This window comes from Hippichthys cyanospilos, chromosome 21 (assembly GCF_059441005.1).
Source record: "Hippichthys cyanospilos isolate Australia breed blue-spotted pipefish chromosome 21, RoL_Hcya_1.0, whole genome shotgun sequence".
In the NCBI taxonomy this organism is placed as follows: Eukaryota; Metazoa; Chordata; class Actinopteri; order Syngnathiformes; family Syngnathidae; genus Hippichthys; species Hippichthys cyanospilos.
Genome location: NC_142389.1, coordinates 10,896,227 through 10,917,623, shown reverse-complemented (window position 1 = coordinate 10,917,623; position 21,397 = coordinate 10,896,227). Strand labels below are relative to the sequence as shown.

Below are 21,397 nucleotides of genomic sequence, written 5' to 3'. Positions count from 1 at the left end.
GAAATACAACTATTTCTGTTAAAATTGTAAATTACAATACCCAATATTGATTAAAATAACGGGCATGTTAAATACATGTAGAATATACGACTTTTTTTTTTTTTTTTTTTTTACCAGGCTAATTGAGGTATTTAAAGGTTTGTTTTGCCCAGATTATCTTTGTTTTTAATTCAGTTGTACCCAATTGACTTTTTTTTTAATTGATTAGCTGCAAAATTTCATATAAAGGTAATTGCAAAATGAAAAGTTCACATCTACAGTACTTGACAAATGTTTGGACATGGTTTTTCATTCAAAGTATGAGAACGCGTGGCAAAACCTTTGACTGGGAGTGTATAATACCTGTTTTATTTAAAGGTAATTATTTTATATGTATGCCATAAAATAAAAGGCACGTGTCTAAAAATAAATGAAACGACACGAACAAATTTTAATATATTTCATATCGCCAACTTCAGAGTATGTTAAATCTGACTATTAGTAGACGTGACAATAAAATGGTACTTTGCGCTGCTTGGTTCTGGAGTTGCCATAGTGACAGTATCAGTTGCATGTGAGACCCTTCATACATATTAATGATAATTAATGTGGTGTGGAGAAACAATCATGTATTTTTTTTTGGAGCTGGATTTAGGAATTAATAAAATTAAATGTCAAACAACGTTAGGATGTAGTTTGGCTTCACAAGTGAAAACGCTTGCTTGGTGTTACCGTGGAAACGGCTGCCTGTTGCCCAGCAACAGCGCCCGCCTTCTTCCATACGCAATGTGCGCATGCGCCCTCGCTTTCGCCTGGTAAAAGATAGGCAACATGGCGGCGTCCACGCGTAGCTTAAATCGCGCCTTGAGGGAAGCAATGTCGCCGTCTTTGGTGGTTATTTTGGGAGCCACCGGCACCGGGAAATCGAAGTTGGCCATTGAGATCGGGAAACGACTCCGGGGAGAGATAATCAGCGCTGATTCTATGCAGGTAGGAAGCGTGACAACGCGGGTTAGGATGCCAAATTGGAGTAATATATTGAAGTTATGGTTTTTTTTTTTCCCGAAAGATTATGAGGCACACAAAATGACATTTACTCACCGAAACAAATGTAGCTCCGACTTTTTTTTTAGGTCACCCCTCCTAGTCGTGGTAAAATGTTGAACGTCCCCAATGCACTTCCAAATTGTTTATTTTAAAGAATGGTACACAAGTCAAATGGATTATACTACAAATGTTAATAAAACGTGGAAAAATTGAGACTTTTCGTAGGTCAGGACCTTCTAATAGCAGGGTGCTTCTTAGATGACGTAAAACGAAAATGGTCATACGGTGCCATTTTGTTCTGCGTAATGGCCGGCATAGATCATTCCATTCAAACATCATCTTTCAAAAACGCAATGGATAATGCTGTAATATCGTCGTATATATATTACTGGCTAGTTTAACGGAAAAATATATAACCCCGCGAATAAAAAAAAACATTTTTAACATAGTGTTAATGCATTTAGGTATAAATTTACGAGTGTCCTGACATTGTTTTTTTTTTTTCTCAAGATGACATTTGCCATTATGAGCGCTAGATGGGTTTGAACTTCCTTTAAAAGGTGGCTCTAAATAACTTTGTTGACGTTTGGTTTAAAAATAAGTTAACGAACAAAACATTGTAAGCAAGCCACATAAATTTGTATTCTAAAACTTCATTAGTTAATGCAAATCGCCATGGATGGGCTAACAAAATCAAGTTTCACCCCCATTCAGCAACACTGAACACAAATGGTGAAGCAACATGAATGGACTGACAATATAACAATATCTAGCAAGGCAATTATAATAAGACATCTTCAGAAAAGAATGAATTGTACTGCAGCTTTTATATCTGGCTATAGCCCCTGCTCCCTGGTGGCCGAACCACAATAAGGCATGAAATCATATTGCGCATACTGTTCAATTCTGTAGTATAGTGTATGTATGTGTGTGTGTGTGTGTGTGTGTGTGTGTGTGTATATGTATATATATATATATATATATATATATATATATATATATATATATATATATATACATACATACATACACATACACACACACACACATACACACACATACATACACACACATACACACACACACATACACACACATACACAGTGGACACCGGTTTACAATGTCCATGCCTTATGTTTATTTTCCACCTTACGGCGTGGCCAGCGATGTTTTTTGTTCCTTCCTTACGACACATCCAATATGGCAGTCACTGTGTGTGACGCATCTAACATGGCGGTCAGTGTGTGCTCATATTTATTTATACGCGTTACCACTTACGTCACTACAATGCTGGTCTGATATTGGTCGGCGGCATTGCTGGTCTGCAGGGTAACAAAGATGGTTGCCTAAAACTTGATCTCGTTTTGAGAGTGCTTTCAATATGGTCTTTATTGTGTATTTTAGTGCTTAATTCAAATTTAAATATGCTAAACATGGGTCCCAAGTAAGATGATGATTTACTGTATAGGGAAACGAAGCTGGAGATTATTAAAAAATACAAAGAAAGCTAAGTTAGCCTAGCCTAGGATACCCTCACTAGGGAATATGGCCATAACAAACTCGTTGCTCAAAAGTAAATAAATCCTTATATATATATATATATATATATATATATATATATATATATATATATATATATATATATATATATATATATATATATATATATATAATTTATACATGTATATAAAATTATACATGTATATTAAATTTATACGTAGCACTATTTAGTATACTATTTTGATACCAATTTTTAATATGCATATACAATTTTGATGTTTTTCCCTGGAATTCTACACAAATTAGCTAATTAACATAAGTTTGTATTGCCCGCCATACGGCGAATTCACATTACGATCCCGACGGCGGAACGGATTAATCTCGTAATTCAGGGGCCCACTGTTTATATATTAAGTGCAATACTATCACGTGCTGCTTTTCTTATCATCAACTTAACAATGTTATATTTTTTTGAGACGGGATGCGGGAAGGTGAACAGCAGAGTGGTAAATAACCCTAACCCAACATTTAAAACTATGCCACTAACAGGCAACTGGGCAGTTATGAAGCCAGTAATGTTACCATGGTAACCAGAACATTCTGGGTATGGTCTATTAAAATGAAGGCCACGTCCCTCTTAACTGTTCTGTTTTTGACTTTACTTGCTCTAATTTGCATCTCAGACGGGCAGCTACTGACATTTGGAGTGCACCTGTACTATATATTGACATTTATGGTAACAAGAGCCTAAGAACCAAAAGCACATCCAAAGGCAGATATGAGCACTGAGAATATAATTGTATTTGTTTAATATTTAAGAGCCATTCATTTTTTTCAGACATTAACTCCTCATTTAGTTGCCTGTGGGTTTTTATTTGCTCACCTTTAGAGAAAATCAAGTGCCTTACAGAGGTAATTATTTTTCAGAGGTGAGGCCTTTATTTGCATACATGCATTTTTATATTGAAAAAGACTATTACATTTTTTTTTTAAAGTTTACATATGTAGGAATGTTGACATTAGTGCCTTGATTTAGTTTTCTTCTGGCCAGCATTACACTTTTTTTTTCTTACCTCAAAGTTGTCACATTGTATCAGAAACAACTGGAAGTTACCCCTAAAATAGTTGACTTTTTTTTTTTTTTTTTCTGACAGTGGAACGTTTTTAAACAGTTAAATATTGCTTGTCTTCTAACTTGGTTACCAGAGTACACCTTGACCAACACAGAGCATTTTTGCATACTAAAAAAACAACAACAAAAACTTGAAACAGTGCTGTGCCATCTGTTTTTGATTTATTACACTTTCAAACTACAATTGTAGCGGTATCTTTAACCGTATTTTCTCCATCATCATGTGTTTCATTGCTCATCTGCTGAAAAATTGTGGCACTGAAAATTCACATCAGTATAGTGCCAAAGAGCCACTATAACACACTTTAACAATAGATTGCTTCATGTTACAATTCATTTGTTCTTAATTTAAAAAATAAATTGTTTTGGTCCTGTCACAGCATTCAAAATTATTAAATTAGATTGTATGATATCTGCATAAACCCAATTAAAATTCTCACAAACCCGGAGACTCTTCACTTTTCCCCAGGGGTACACGTACCCCCTTTTTGAGAACTACTTTTCTAACACATTTTTGATTTAGCAGGAAATATGTAATTGGGACATGAGTTTCCTTTTTCCTCCTTTTGGAAACAAGTAAAAGTAAAATAATTGAGTATCATTTATGAGGTGGCAGCAAATGTGAATAAAACAAAGAAAAACCCACCTGTACAAATGATTAAAAATGATACAAGCTCTGCCTCAGTTTGAGCCAGGAGAACCCCTGGTGTGTGTTTGTTTCTCTGTGTGTTTTTATAGATAAGAAGCATCCCCGGTGAGTTTTGGAGTGTTTCTCTCCATTCTCTTTAGCCTAGTCTCTGTTTGGTTGTCAAGCTCCTTCGCCATGGCAACCACAAAGCGGGCACACAGGCAGAAACACGACGGGTTCTGCTTGCGTCTGGGTCGCGCGCGCTCTGACACCAATAATTGTCATTAGCCTCGTAATCGTTGATTTATTTTTAACCCTGTTTTTGTTGTGGTCCTTGACAGTGAGGGTCACCTGCTATTCCGTTAACTGGGTTACGCTAATAACATCTCTGCCCAGAATATCTCCGAAGACCAGTGGGTCATGGAGGAGAAAAAAAAAATCGTGGCCTAGTTAGCTTAGCCCAAGAGAAGGCGGAAAAAGCCATGCGGACGTGACGGGGAGAGACTGAGACTGTTTATGTGAGGATGAGGACTGTGTGCGGGTCCGAGCTGGCCCGTGTTGTCTTTTGGGATAGGAAACAGTCTAGGCTTGTTTGGGAGAAAGCGGCATTGTGCTGAGCTGGTGCATATTCAGCGCCGCGCTACGCCGACCCGGCGGCTGATAGTGAATGGTCGTTGGGAAGTGCCCATTGTCCCAGATAGAATCGGTTCCCACAGTCCCTAACACTCCTATTGTGTTCCAATCACTCCCCTCTTCGTGCCCCCTCTGCCCACACTTCATTGAACTCGCAGGGTGATATTATTCCCTCATTAAATGAACATGCTATCCATGGCACTCATACACGCAAAATGTTTGGCTGCGCTATCAACACAACAAGCCATTCCCAAAGTGGGGGCACAAGCGGGGTATTTCAGAGGCTTACAGAAAAATGGCACCTCTGTGTTTAATTGGGGAACGTTGTGGGAAATTTTCACAGGCGCCCATCAGCTGGTACAGAGGAAGTCAGAGGAGGCCTAAATTAGCCAGTAATTCATCAAACTGCACGCAGCCCTCAGATGGAACTGGGTTACTAGTGCGCTACATGGACCGCACCAGTATGAGGCCCGTTTTTAAAGGCTGTTTGGTTTTGCTGTTGTCAAAGGAGCATCTCAGTTCCAAATTCAGTGTGAATTTGCAGAATCTGGAGAAAGAAACTTGTTAGCTAATACAGCCTTCTATCGCTAATTGGATCATATTTTAATTAGGGATGTTCAACAGCATTTTTTTTTTTCAGATCGATTCCAGTACGAGCAGTTAACCGTTGAGTAGTCACTGATAGCGATACCGCTAGTTCTATTGATACCCCCCTCAAAATATTAAGATAATTTCTAAGAAAGACCTTTCAATTCCAATATAACTTTTCCTTAAAAGGTTATGGAATTAGACAATTTTCCATTCTTCAAATTTGTAATTTTTGATTTGTGTCACTATCATGAGCTGCCCTCATGAGAACTGATACTTTGAAATAAGGCCAGGCCTGAAACTGATACTTATCGGTGCTTACCCATCCCTAATTGTAATAACACTGCAAGTATTGCCACAGACAATGGTGTTAAAGAAGAATGCGACTCAAGTTTGAATCATATGCATGTAGGAGACTCCAGATAAGCTAACAGTTAGCTTAGCTTTTTCTACTTCCTTTATACTTTGTGGCACCAAACTCCCTCTTACAGGTCTAGAGATGCAACAATTACAGTAATCAACGAGTAAATGATTATCACATTAATCAATTTCTAAGCATTTCGACAATTCAAGGTTTCTAAATGATTACAAAAAAATAGTTCTTAATTTGGTAATCAATTATCGATTATCCAAAAGGTTGTTGCAGTATAGAAACACCACAGGGTATGATATACTGTAGTTTTTCGTGTAGGGACTAGAAAAAAAAAAATCTAGCTAGGGTGACAGTTAAGTTTGAACTTGTAGCATTGTTGAGTTTAGTATAGTAGTATAGTATAGTATAGTATAGTATAGTATCACTTGGTCAGCCTAAAACATTCCATCGAACCAATACTTGTGGGGTGGATTGGGGTATACTCAAGTATTAGCAGGTCAGCTGACTTTTGGACGTAGGCGGTATTTGCCCTTCAGTCAGTCACATGCTCTTTATGTCATTATCAACAACAGGCAATGGTCAACCATGGACTAAGCAGCTGGTGGGATTACTCAACTTTTCGCACGCCTACTTAAAAAAAAAAAAGTCATTTTCATTCATGACGTGCAGTCATGTGTGTGATGTGTTAACTAACAGCATATTGTCATCCCCAAAATAAATGGCTTTTCTAGGCAGGGGGCAGTATTTCTGTGTGTGTGGGCAGGCCTCTGTCCTCTCGAGGGTCCAATAGGTCAAATGAACAGGTCATGCGTGTGTCCTAGGGTCTTTAGGGGAGGTGCCCACCATTCACTTTACGCATGCTTGAACGTAAGAGCAGTAGTGATTCTTTCTATGCGAGCTTAGTGACAATAGAGGTCTATTTGTCACTCTGTGTTAAATGTGTGTGAAATGTGTAGCAGCACAGCCGTCTCATGTAATCGGTTTGCTTGTGGAGCTAAAAATTAGCATGCGGAATAGCTGGCCATGTTTTCTGTCATTATCGCATACCGGCTGTTCATCATTTTAGTACAAACCTTATTTTGAAATATTGTATTAGTTATTTTCGTGCTAAATCACTTTATTTAACATAGTATAACTTTACTGTCCTTCAAAGTAACTCCACACACAAACATTGATGGAAATAGACGTCATTTGCACTTCTTAGTGTCTTCGGACTTATACTCACACATACTTGTGACAGAAAATGACATAAAAGCGCCGCAGAGAAATTAATGTATTCAAACTAGGCGAGCTGTTTGAGTGGCAATGGAAGGTAGCTTCACTTTTTGCTATGGCGAGTAATTGATGTTAGTGCGCATAAAAGTACTTCCTGTGCTCAGACGACCAAGATTCCTTGCTGATAAAGAATGTTCAGAACACAAGTCAATAAGGTCACAATTGACGATTTTATGAATAATCCATTAATTTGTTTATTAATCCATGAATCAGATGTCAATAAATCATTTATTTTCTATCTCTTCATTCAAAAAATAGGACTTTACTTAATTAGTGCAGAGAACGCATTAGCAGTCTTTTATGATTCTGTGGCTTTTGAAATCAGAAAAAAAGGCATTGTTTTCCAAAATAAAAACATGTGTTTCTAAATATTTTGTTTTGATTCAATATAATGATAATCAGTCTGTTTCATGAAGGACTAAAGAAATCTGATCATTTAAACTGTCACCCTAGGATTTGGACTAGGTTAAATCTCTAAACGATTAATCAATTATCAAAAATAGTTATCGATTAAATGGATTATTAATTAGTGATGGTTGCAACTCTACAAACCAAATATTACATTTTGGAGTTTTGCAAATGTACATGGTCTCTCAAAACCAGAATATGGACAATATTCCAATAATAAGGATTTCCTAAACTGCCAAGAGTATCCAAATTAGGCCCAATTACCCATTTTCCCCTACTTTTTGTCACTGGTGATGCGAGCTGTGTACATTTGTTCAATGTGATGTTATCAGTCTTACGCTCTGGTATGATCGTCAATCTGGGAGCAAAATGAAGTTCTCGCTTTGCAGGACACAAATGCAGGAGCAACTGGTTGTATTGCGTGTCCTTCCACTGTGCAAGCACACACAGTGGCTGCTTATCGACGTATGAAACACATCCTCCAGTTCACACTGACTTCTCCCACTGTCACGTCTACTGTGACTATGACCTGTCTGAGCTCTTGACGTATCTCTTCAGATTAAAATTCAGACGCCGCGTCCGCCTACATCACATTTTCTGATGAATTATCGGAGCCTGTGTGTGAATGGAGCGAAAACACAGAGCTGATTAACTCCCGATTTCCCTCCACAACGGTTGTGCGCTTTCAAAGGTAGCGTCAGGGCGCGGCGGCTGCTACAGTAACGCAGTGAGGGAGAAGTGGATGCGTGGCAGGATGGATGGAGGGGGAGGCAGGACAACGGCATGAATGATTTATTAGTCTGGCATTACTGGGCCATTCCCCACAGAGAATAAACGAGAGGAGATAGAAGGATTAAATTGTTGAAGGGTAGTGCTTTGAGGGAGAAGACGGTTGGGGTATAATCATGTACTTGAGGTGTAAGATGCAAACATTAGAACCAGAGCACTCACTAGGTTTTTTGTGAAGGACCATTTAAAGGTCAGTCCGAGTAAAATAAACCAAGAATTTTCCCACAACGGCTCGGATTTCTTCAAATTTTGCAGAGTGGTTGGAAACTGAAGAAATAAACAATACAAAATAAAAAAAAAATTTAAACCTCATAAATATTTGTAAGCTAACAATCATACACATTTAAAAGCATTTGAAGATGACAGTTAGGGAGCTGAAATTTCACCCAGGTGCTCACAACATGTTAGAGTTCAACATGGCGCGACCACTTATCACACCACCAGGAATGTGACGTCCCTTGACTGAAATACTATGAGAATGATGTGGAAAAAACGGACCCCAAATGTTCAAAGGGTATTTTGTCCAATCCATTGATCTTTACCCAACAGGCATTTCACATCAAAGGCAAAGCATTAAAGGAAGACATCAGGGAGCTGAAATTTTGCCCTGTTGGTCACAACATGTCAAAGGTCAACATGGCACGATCATTTAGTTATCACACTACCTGGAGTGTGCCATCCCTTGACTAGAGAATGATGCGTAAGAAAATTAAAAAGAGCTAATATTAGCTGATTAAGGGTAGGACCCTCAGAATAATGAAGGTATTTGGGACAGATTTTTGATAAGAAAAATATGTAAAGTCTCGCACAAAGGGTGTCTGCTGACATTTAAGTCACATCTGCCCTTAGCACTTTGAAAAATGCTCTTATTGTAAAGCACAGGAAGCGAGATGATATCTTTGGCATCACCATTAGCTCATGATATGAAATCAACCATAGTGCTGTGAAGCCTGCTGACTCCATCTCCCCCTGCATCCTCTTGTGGTTTCATTCTAAATCCTATTTTCATTTTCTCAATGAATGTTTGTCCTACGCTACCTCCCTCTCTCTCTCCCTCTCCACCCAACTCTTGCTCTTCCTCCTCTGCCTTCTCGCCACTCTCTCCTCCATGTGCCAAAGGAACAGCTGTTTCATGCAGTGAGTACGGCTGGCTAATGCCGGCCTGCTGCAGGCCCTCCAGAACTCCAGACACTGAGCTCATTGTCTTATCATATCCAGGCTTTCACCTGTATTAAAGGAGACATATGTTTTTTTGTTTTGTTTTTTTCACCGCGTTTAAGAAAAACCTCCAAAGTGTCTTAATACACAGCTTCTATTTTAGCGTCGTTGAATTGAACATATAAATATAAAAGTAAATATTCTGTTCAATTATGGTCTGAACATCGCTTATTATTTAACGTCAGAATTCCTAAATCGATTTGAATTAGGAAATTAGAAGTAGTGGTAAATGGGGCACACTTTATCTAAACCAATGTCAAAATCACTTTACTAAGCTGTCATTCACATTATGTAAACATTATCGACTCATAGTGTACCGTTGCCAGTCGGCGTGCTAATATAGCTAATGTCAGCTTATGGAAAGGTTTTCATTTTTAATTTATAGCCCTCGCCGTACACTCGCTAACAGCAGGACCCAGGGTGGTATTTCTCTTTTAAGGAAACTTTTAAATCATCCAAGTCATGTGTGTCGTACTAGCAAGCTAAGCACTAAAATAACAAATGGGGGGGATTACCAGTATATGGATCAGCATAGAACTTTGCCAGCTTTCTTTGTGCGAGCTAGTTCATACACTGCCTAGGACTTTATTTACCGATTACTTAACAGTGTAAAATAGTGTTCATTAGCCGTCTAAAACATGGAATAACACTTCCTCCCTCATGACTGTATGCTATAACACATTTAAATAAAATAGAATAGAATAATTTTGTCATTGTAGAACAGGTACACAGTGGCATTGGGAGTGCTGCTCCGATTCCTTCATATTTTTTTTCCTAAAATTAAATCAAATGGGGAAAATTCTGATTCAGAACTGTCAATTCACTACGCAGTCTGAGTCAGCACTGATTCGATGCGCTTCTGTGATTTCGTATCATAATTTTAAATACTTTGCTCAGTGTAATATATGCAAATTACTTACAATTGGCACGTTGATTTAATTTTTTATTAAATAAAAGTTCTATGGTACCGCTATTTCTATCCAGAAAATATAACGGCCCATTTACTGAGACCGTACCTCGCCCCCTTCCTGACGTGTTCACATCATTTTGAGGGTTCATCTTCACTCGGCTCATGGCAGATGAAGACTATTCCAACATCATGAAGAACAGGGCTAAAAACGGGCATTTTACTGACATTAAAATGCAAAACGGCGTCAATATATCGCTCTCATTACACACATTCCTCATATCAAATCAGTCCCTATAGGAACACATTATTCATAGCAATACCTTCACCCGCGGGTGAATTATTTACTAATGACTCTAATTGTCTGGCTGTGTACTCACAAACACACATTTTGGCCACTTTAGCATTTCTACTGTAAAATGTTCTACAAAATGAATGAAATGCTGCTGTTTACTTGATCGACTTGTTTACTTGATGCAAAGTCTCGCCTCCTCAGCTCTGGGACCAAAACAAAATGATAAGGCGTGGATAAGGTTGGTGTGTAAGTTTGGGGAGGTATATAGTTGCGAATTGCTCGTGTCTTGCTCCTGTGGTCATTAACACACTTCAAGCCATTTTCATCTGCACGGGCCGGGCTGGTGTGAGAGTGCAGAATAAGCAAGAAATACTTGGCAATGTACCGATGGAGGAAAATAGTACTTTGGCAGTGTAAAATGTGTGAAATCAACATTGGAATAAGGTAAAACGCTCCAAAAAGTTGACTTTTAATTTTACGGCCTCTTTAAAGTGCAGTTTGGAATTTTCATTTTTAACTCATTTACTGCCAATGACTATAGACATTAACGATCCATTGTTAGTGCACTGTTGGTGAATATATTACTCATTCACTGCTGTTGATGGCCATATTTGTAAAAAGTCAATTTTAGCCAAGCTGGGAGTGAATGAGTTAAAATCGGCTTACAAAAAGATGCCGAAATCTTGGTGTCTGCCTGAGTGAAAAGATGGTGAGCGAAGGGAAAAAGCAAAGGAGGGGGTCTGATGGACAACGTGTGAAAATGGATAGGGAGCATCCTGTTCTCTTTAACAAGAACACAGCGCTCCTCGAGTCGCTCTTGCAGCTTTTTGCCATTTTTCTTCTTCTCGCTGCCAACTTTTTCGAAGCCTTTTGGAAAAAGAGAGTCACGCTCCAAACATCCATTCATCCATCCATGCATTCATCCGTGCATCCATCCGCTCCTCCTGTGGCTGACAGTAGTGTCGTGCGGTGAATCAGTGAATAATTTATCAGGTTGGGTTGCTATGCCCCATCATGCTGCTCACTCACCGAAGAATACACGCACACACATTCAGTACATATGGTGGATTCTGGAAGTCTACACACCCTGGTTCAAATGCTGAGTTTTCATGATTAAAAAAATAATAAATCATGCAATTTGTTGATAAGATTTTTCTCCGTGCCTATTGTTCAAGAAAAAGCAAGCCTTCATTTTTACAGGTGGGCAATCTAAGGAAATTGTTGCAAAGAATTGAACTGGATATCAGTACTTTACACACAACCCAAATTGACACATTGTTTCACCCTTGTGTAGTATTTAGATGATTTTTGGGTCATTTTCTTCCACATCGTTCTCACAGTGTTTTAGCCAAGGGATTTCACACTCCATGTAATGTGATAGAGTTGCTGTGCCTTGTTGAACTTTGACATCTTGTCACCACCTGGCTGAAATTTCAGCTCCCTAATATCTTCTTTCAATGCTTTCCCCTTGATGTGAAAAGGGTATTTTTTTTTAAACAGTATATTTACTGCTGACCCCTGCTATTTTTTGGAAAATAGAAATCAGGTCAAGTCATGGATTTGACATCTACTGAAATGCACTGGGAAAAAACATACTTTTTATATTTTATTCATTGTAGTTTTTTAAGTTAATTGATTGATCTATCTGTATTTTTTTTTCTGCCAAAAATCTGCATTGGCTTAAAATAAAATCATATCGGTCGTGCCATACAACTCAATAGGGGTAAAAAAAAAAACAACAACTAAAAAAACATCCTTTTGAGGGGGTTGTTACAGGATGGTTTGTGTTCCACATTTTATGGAGTATTTTTTTATTTTAATTATCATTAGAAATCATTGCTGCTTGAGCTTGATTGCTGAAAGAATACTTACCTTTTTTATGGGATGCCCTACAAAAGGCTAATGAAATTACATTGATCTTTGTTATAGAGCAACAAATACCCAGAGCATGAGCCCCTGGTTAAGTGAAATTGGGCTGTGGGTGGCAAACTATTAGAATAGGGTTATAAAAGTTAGTTATGAAATGAGTTTTTGTTTTAAAGGGCGCACTAAATGAGTTGTGGTTTAGCACAAAAAATGTCAGCAGTGTTCAATGGACTTGACCTGCAGGCAAAACTGTTTGTATTGGCTCCGAGCTGCGTCTTTAAAAGCACCACAATTTGGCTGTGCTTCTTTTGGTGCCAAATGAGTGCACCCAAAGCTGCACACATTTGTTTCCTAAAAAGAAAGGACCCTGTTTTTGTGCCATGCTTATGTCATTTGTGACTAAGCCCTTTAGACAGGAAGCTCCCTCTGTGAACAATTGTGCAATGTAAGATTGAAAAGGAAACACAACACATCAACAATTCGATGTTTGATGAACTTGGTATAACAATTCCCATTTTGCACCCGCAAGATTATCTAATTAACACCAGCAGCAGGTCTTACAGTTTACTTACTTCTTCATGAGCAGGGAAGACTTTCAGAATTAAAACTTAATGAGAAGTCAGTATATCTTTGCCTACTTCTCCCCTTTCGGTGTTTAATTCTCAGCTTCGAGCACACCTTGTTAATTACTAATTACTATTTTAAGGGGCAGTTAATCCAGTTTATCATTAATTTATATTGATTCATCAAGATCTGTTTTTCTTTTGAAATATGAGAATATGAGCATGCTGGAAACTTGGGACCAGTTGAATAATGCAAATTCATTTAGGGTTGTGCTTACATGTTTGACAAATTACAGTTGAACTCCTCGACAACAAAATCATATTTGCAGACAGAAATGTTTCACAACAGGCGACTTTTCACTATAGCAAATCTATATCTCGGACATAAACATAAAAAACGTGTTGCACGCTCTACAATCTGACTGAAATTAAAAACAAAACCACCCAACCCTTAAAAAAATTAATTGTTAAATCTACAATAAGCATTCTTTTTCATACTTACATCAATTTCTTGCATAAGGTCTTTTACTTTGCTTCATCCATCTTTCATCTTTATTACTTTTATCCTGTCTTCATGTGTTGGCATGGTTTAACCTCTGCACGGCTGCACGCATCAAAATGACGTTACTTCGGCAACCACGCCTTCTACGCGGAGTCCACGTGGATCAGATTTTGTGCAACGCGTCTCTTCTGGAATTTCTTTACGAACGGACAACATAGCGGACGAACTATTGCTTATGGAAGTTTACCTTTATGATTCGCCTGAAAAGGAATACCGTGATATACAGTAAATACCGTAAACAACTCCTGGCGAACCCCATGCTTGGGAGTGATGAGAAGTCTGTTTAGATCATTTGAATCGACTAGGATTTGCTACGTCTGTTATAGAGTAGTGTTTTTGTATGCTGTGGAGTCAATTTACTGCCATCTATAGTATAGGACAATATTGTCTGGAAAGCCGCTCCGAGTATTAAGAGCTGCAAAATGCGTGCCGGTGCATCAAGGATAAACCAAACTACACTTTTCCTGCAGGCTTGTTTTCGCCGTAGTCAAGTCCAGCTCAACGCATATGCAGATAAAAAAACATTTCATATTATGCAACAGGGGGATTTTTCCTTGTATGAGGACGTAAGAAGAAGGGAACTGCTTCAATGCGTGTTTTTTTTTTTTTTTTTTCACAATGGGGTATTTATTTGCACAGTTTCATTGTAGAGGAGTTGTACTGTACATTTATTATGAGGCGGCTCTTATTTTCACATTTGTGAAGAAGAAATATTTGATTTCTGTGGAAGTAGGTGCTAGTTAACGCTGCATAAAAAGTTATCTTAAAACTTGTTTGGTATCGGAAGCAAGAAAAAAAAACATTCCATAAAGGAGGGTTTTTTTACGTCTTTTTGTTTGTTTGTTTGTGTCTGTTTTTCTTAATAAGTAAGGATAATACATTTTTTTTCAATTAATATTGTTATTCAGATTTTTGTGAAAGGCCGACTCACCAATTTTAATGAGTAAATTTCTTAATTGCAATGATTATTGTTTTTAGTTGTGGATGTGCAAAACACAGTAGTGGGGGCAAAGGGGGGCTTTGTACGGAGGCATCCACAGCACCCAAAATGTATAAAATATTCTTAGTTTTTGTGCCAGGCTCTACATCAGGTGCCTGTGTGTGTATCAAACAACAAAATGTTCCATGTGCAAATGTGATATAAGCAATAAATCAAAACATTACATCAAAAACATGTTGTGAAATTGAACTCATTTTTAACTTTGTCAAGTGGTTGCACAAAATAAAACTGTCTAGGTACAAAAACATTTTGAAGGTAGACTCACAGTTTACTTAAAAATGTGTCTAGATTCCGAGTTTATTTTGACAAAATAACATTGAGTAAGTTCAGCAATTATCTTTCACTGTCGGCACTTGGCTCTGTAGTGTAAATCCAGGCTACAGGGTTGCAGTCAGCCATCCACGAGTTAAGTGGTTTAAGAAACACTCAACAGAGTCTCCGCCACAGCTCTGACACCTTGGTGAGGAAACAAAAGTCCAAACCACAGCCACTCTTTCATTATGCACGAGCTACAACTGCAGTGATATCCGCTTGTAGCGACTCGAGATATTCTCCTGTTTGTTTGCGGGGGCATGTAAATGCTCAGCTGCGGTTTGTACTGATGACTGTGTGCTATTATAACAGAATTTACGTTACCTAATAAGTTGAACAAAAACTCAACAGTGTAGATTCAAGAGTCAAGTGCATCCTCTGAGCTTCATCATATCAAGTCTTTCTTATTGAACTATTCACCGCATTCCAGGAAATATGATCGCATGAAAGAAGCAAGAGGTGAATGTCATAGCTGTTCAAACAAGGTCTCCATGGAAAGAAAAGAAAACACTCTGAGTTGTGAGAAGTCGTGATGGACTTTGACACCCAGCTGTCACATACCTGCAGGGAGCCCCACAGCCAGCCCTACCATCTACCACCTGACTGTGTGATGTCAAGTGGACAGAGGTGGTGTGTTGTCACATGATGAGCGGTGTGCACGTGGACTCACGCAGCGCGATGCACAGGAGGCCTGCACCTTGCACCGTTGCATGATGGCCCCTTTATTTGACCTATTTAGAAGTGATACAAAAAATAAAGATGCAAGCAATGGAGTCGAAATACATTGTGTTAATATTTGTGAAGGCTTTTTTTTATTACTTAGGATGTTTTCCAACTCAAGTCATATTACAATAAATATGCCATTTGTATTTGTGTATGCAGAGTCACAAACCAAAGTAAAGCTTGCAGTTCTGATCCAGATTTATAATTTGGCGGCATTTTTAATTATATTTTGCATGCACAGATGTTTGTATATCTCCCCAAGCTCTACAGTTGAATTTGTAATTTTCTGTAGGATTTTTTTTTATCTTCAGTTGTTTCACTATTAAAGGGATAGTTCACTTATTTAGCCATTTTCAGCAGTAAAATTGAATATCCATCCATTCACAAGGGTCGCAAGCTCACCTATCTCAACTGACTTCAGGCAGTAGGCGGGGGACAGCCTGAACCAGCTATCAGCCAATTGCAGTAAAACGTTAATATTTTGTCCTTAACGTCAACTAAGTTGTTTTTCTTGTACAATTAAAACATATAAAAACACTTTTTTTCCTCTTGCTGTCAAATAAAAATGACAACACCTGTGCTCAAAACTCTGGTAACGACCAATCATGGCTCACCTCTTGATCATTTGACGTTCACAGCACGAGCTGTGACGTGTTGTCACGTGTTGTCATTTTCAGTTGACAGCAAGTGGCAAAATGGTTTTAAATGAAAAAAAAAAAAAAGTCACCAAATTAATTGTCGGCAAAATGGCTCAATAGGTGGAGATGTGTTGTATATGCTTTTGTTGAAATACTCCCAAGATCACATATTACTTTGCACCCTCTTTCTAGACTATCATAAATTAGCCTGTTTTGAGGAGGTGGTCCTATTATATACAAGTGAACTCCTGCTTTGTCAAACGTTTTTACGTTTTTAGTTGTTGCGTTACTCTAAGGGGCGGAGCTACTCATATTGCCCCGATTCTTTAAAAAAAAAAAAAAATTCTCAAACTGCGACGCGTATATGAACCCTCATCAATGCATTGATTTTATTTTCTTTTTTCCATGTCAATTAGCAGGTGTGTATACACTTCACATTAGCATAATACTCCTACTAAAGCTAGCAACACAATGATTGGACACTAAACTATGCAAAACTGATTTTGAATTTGGCATAACAGTGCTTCCATGTTGTTGCTGGTCCATTGATGTGGTGCATAAAATGAACTGTTGATGACTTTTTAATTAATTATTATTATTTTTTTTTTTTTTACATTTTCCTTTTCTGCAGAATAATAAAATTGTTGTCACAAAATCGTAGGTAGCATCAAGCTACCAAGAAGCAGTGAAGGTGACCTACTGAGCAGCAGCAATTGTCATTTTTCCCACAAAAATGTGAGACATTATGCCTATTGTATGTGTGTGTGTGTGTGTGTGTGTGTGTGTAGGTGTGCAGCAGTAAGTGTGCCGATTGTTGTATACTCTGTTGGTAGGTGTTGCTGCTGCATGTGTGTTGTACCATACGATTATTCCAAAATTGCATTAGTCTTTCTATGGCGTTCCACGTTGTGCTAGCATTTAGATGGCATAAAATCGTTCATCAAAACCTCAGATCCTAGACTTCAAGCTTACCAACATCAATTGGCCTCAATGGCAACGTTGCATTCTTATTTTTTACCCATCTTTTGCACCCCTTTTAGGTGTACCAGGGACTCGACATCATCACTAACAAGGTGACCGCCGAGGAGCGCGCCCAGTGTCGGCATCACATGATCAGCTTTGTGGACCCTTTAGTTAGCAACTACACAGTTGTGGACTTCAGGAACAAAGCTGTTTCTCTAATATCCTTTCCTACCATCTTAGCTCCCCCCATTGCGCCAACGCTGCTCCCACCTCTGTCACCCCTTTGATTAATAAGCGCTTCCAAAGAAGGGAGTTGAGTCAGTCGATTCGTCTTTTACTAATTGGATGGATGCTTTGTGCTTGTACTAAAAAGGAAAAGGTGTCTTAAGTTGGTGGCGCAATCTGCGGGAGCCGGTTGCCGCACAGATGTGAAGGGAGGAGGCTGTAATAGACATGGTATTATTAGACGGGCACACAAACATACACACTCAGTCTTCACTTACTCACCCACTCACTGATGTGACGAGGGGATGCGGCAGTTCCAAGAATAGCCTCCGAGTGACTCGAACCTGCTGAGAGGAACAGGAAAATGGCAAATGGTGTAAATACAGATTAGAGGGGGTACAAACAAGTGCACCTGTAATGCGGCAAGCACTGACGAGTGGAAAAAAGGGAGGCTCGCGCGTGCGGAGCAGTGGGCGTACTGGCACATCATCATCTATCAAGCAGTCATCCAACAGGCCGTTTGCTTCGCTTTCACTCATTTCCGTATTGCATCCGGGCTGCAGCCTTGCTCCACTGTGTGGAGGGTGACAGCGCAGTGATGATAGTTAATGCTGATAGAACTTCGGCGTATTTATTTCACCTGAGGTGTGATAGGAACTTGAGTACAGTTTGCATTGTTGTTGGCCGACAGAACTTAACAAAATTTGAATTTCGCCAAATCCCATCATAAATTGAGGCCACCTGCTTTCTAAAGCCCCACACATTCAAAGTCATAGATAAGTGTAAGACCTGAGTGGCGATACCAAGTGGGCAAAAGTAACACCCCTTCCTCTTGTTCATTTTTGTTTAGTAAAGTAAGATCCATTTTTATGGAATAACAAAATTTCTCTTTGCTAAAATTGCAACTATCTAAGTAGGTGTGGACTGGAAATACACCAGGTTAGAATAGTTTTGGAATTTTCTTAAAACTATACGTATATACAGTTAGTTTTGTCTCATTGAATTTTTCTTAATTCAGTTTAGTTATTAAAGCAAAATAATTATTGTTTTCTGCTAAAATGCTTTAGTTGGTTTTATTTTAGAAAATACTTTGTACATGAAGTTTTTGTCCAATCTAATAAAAAATAAAATGAGAAACAAACGCTAACCCAAAAGCTTGTTTGATGTGAATTGACAAAGACAAAAACGAAGAATATTCTAACTACAATGATAGTTTGTTTTAAAAACACAAAATGTAGTATGCTCGTATTTCCTTTCTTTTTTTTTTTTTTTTGTTAACCCTGTGCCGTATGCCGTGATCTATTGAGTTTATTTTATCTTACTTTTTTTGGTTTAAGAATTTCAGAGGAGCCAAGAGGAAAAAGATATGTTATCCAGCCGAAAAAATAGGTCACTTTAGTGGTCTTCCTTACATAGACAACAACACCCAAATAAAATAATTCAAAATGAACCCCAAAAACTACTTTTTGATAGGAATTAACAAAGATGAAAGTGAAGGACATTGTCACTATAGTTACTGTTTTGTTTAATAAAAATAATGAATAGTTCCAGATTTTGTTTATTTTTTTCTTAATGATATTTCATTAGTTTTGTGAACGATAATAACTTTGTGCTGGATTCTGTGAGAAAAGACACCATGTGGAGTGAATAGAACAGGATGGCACGGGACTTGACTTGAACGACTCTTTCCCTTAACGATATTTAACATAGATGATATGCATCACCAGAATATACTGCCGATTATCGTTGGAGGAACAAACTATTACATCGAGTCCCTGCTTTGGCGAGTCTTAATAGATACTGAGGTGAGTACATTACAACTTAGATATTCTTTTTTGTTTTTATTTTTTTTCCATATCTCTTGAGTTTTGGGTTAGGGTTATAAAGTGTGAGTTTTAATCGCGGTTTATATCACTTTTTTTCTTACCGATTATCAAAGCGTTTTATGGCAATAGTCATGCCTTCCAGTGCAGCATAATTACTTTTTTTAATGGTATTTAAATGAACCTAAAAATATGTTTTCTTTTCTTCCGCGGTCAGCGGGAGGATTCTGGGGATGGTGATGATGGAGACAAAGACAGGAAACTGGAACTGGAGAAACTGGGAGGAGCTGAATTGCACAAGCGACTGATGGAAGTGGACCCCAAAATGGCTGCCATGTTGCACCCGAATGACAAGCGCAAAATTGCCAGGTAATCCAATAAGGTAATGTCCATAGTCCACACTTAATGCATTGACACAATTGTTATATATTAATCAAAATATAAATGTATCGCCTTTTTTTCTTTGCATATGAGTAAGTAAATGCCTGAGTACTATTTTCAGAGATGCCAAGCACAAAATAGTATGTAGTGTTGTCAGTAAAAGACTTTGCACACACACTCACACACACACACAGCACACTCACATTTGATGAGTTGCAGTTTGTGCACGCTAGTCTTTTTTGAGCAATGCGGGTTAGGTTACCCCGCTCCTGTCCATGACAGGAATCATCTTTCCTGTGTTACTTACCGAGTTCAGTCCGGCCAAAGAAACTTGTCTTGGTGTGTGTGTGTGTGTGTGTGTGTGTTTGTGTTCATTATCACAAAGCTGAGCACACAGTTTTCCATCATATCCTGTCAATTGATGTTCACTCTTGTTTGAGTTGCACACAAGGACAGCGATATAAGTTCAAGGTTTCCTGTAGATCTCAAGGATGTGTGTTCTGAATTAAAAAAGAAAAAAAATGTAGATACTTGCTATCTTGTGTGTCTCTTTATGTATTATTAAGCATCTCTGCTCTCACTCCTCAGAAGCCTGCAGATCCACCAAGAAACGGGCATTCCTCACAGTTCCTGGCTGGAAGAGCAGCAAGGCCAGCAGGGCGGCGACAGCCTAGGGGGCCCGCTAAGGTACCTGGACCCTTGCATCTTTTGGCTCCACGCCGACATGGACGGTAGGGGTGGCAAATGATTGGATCCCTGCCGCGCCTTAAGACATGCCTCTGTTTTTATCATTCTCATTTGTTCTTTGTTCTCCAGCTCTGGACAAGCGACTGGACAATCGTGTAGACGAGATGTTGTCAGTTGGGTTGATTGAGGAGCTGAGAGACTTCCATGTCCGGTTCAATCAGCAGAAAGTGCAGAATGATAGGTGAGGAAATCAATGTTGCTGACACGAGAATGTGTGGAAAAAAAAAAGGCCTGCATATGTCAAGACAGTTGGGATTTGACAATGGGATGCAGATAAAGCCTAAAAACCATATACAGTATTATACTTTATCCATACAGTTTATGTTTGTGTGTGTGTAAATAAAAACAAACACTGTAAAAATTTAGAAGTCGTACCACATATGTTTCTGAAGTCTTTGTCCTGTGTCTAACTCAGAAATTTATTCAGACTTACGAATCCCATTTTGCCATGAATAACAATCATTTTTAGTTGGCGTTGGATATATTGTTAAAATATCTTTATTATTTTATTATTATTATTATTATCATTATTATTATTACTATTATTATTTTGCTTTTTCATGAAGGTGGAATCATTCCCACGTTGGTCAGTTTTTTATGATTTAGATACCTTTTGTTCCAAATCATGCTGAATTCTTGCATTTCTATTCACATTTAGCAGATGTACCAGAAAATTGTGACCAAAGGTCCCCACCCAATAATTTTTGCACCAAATTAAAAGAGCACCCACCCAAGCTGAAGACTGAGTTTAGTGTTGGTTCATCATTCTACGATGAGTATCGTTATGTTCTGTTTACAAATTTTTAGAATTTTTGATTTTGT

General features: G+C 38.3%; 1 protein-coding gene across 4 annotated transcripts in view; it reads left to right on the top strand.

The window, feature by feature from the left end:
* Window positions 1-809: 809 nt before the first annotated feature.
* The window catches only part of trit1 (tRNA isopentenyltransferase 1), a 35,747-nt gene continuing 15,159 nt past the window's right edge, over window positions 810-21,397 (top strand). The window contains exons 1-7 of one of the 4 annotated variants that reach the window (XM_088405656.1): window positions 826-969; window positions 17,068-17,171; window positions 17,477-17,620; window positions 19,334-19,429; window positions 19,665-19,816; window positions 20,417-20,559; window positions 20,645-20,756. In XM_088405656.1, the coding sequence (XP_088261782.1) occupies window positions 17,546-17,620; window positions 19,334-19,429; window positions 19,665-19,816; window positions 20,417-20,559; window positions 20,645-20,756 (578 nt within the window). In that variant the 5' untranslated portion in view covers window positions 826-969; window positions 17,068-17,171; window positions 17,477-17,545. Of the gene's footprint in view, window positions 970-17,067; window positions 17,172-17,476; window positions 17,621-19,333; window positions 19,430-19,664; window positions 19,817-20,416; window positions 20,560-20,644; window positions 20,757-21,397 lie in introns of all 4 variants that reach the window. The other 3 variants (XM_088405657.1, XM_088405654.1, XM_088405655.1) reach the window with 3 other exon arrangements.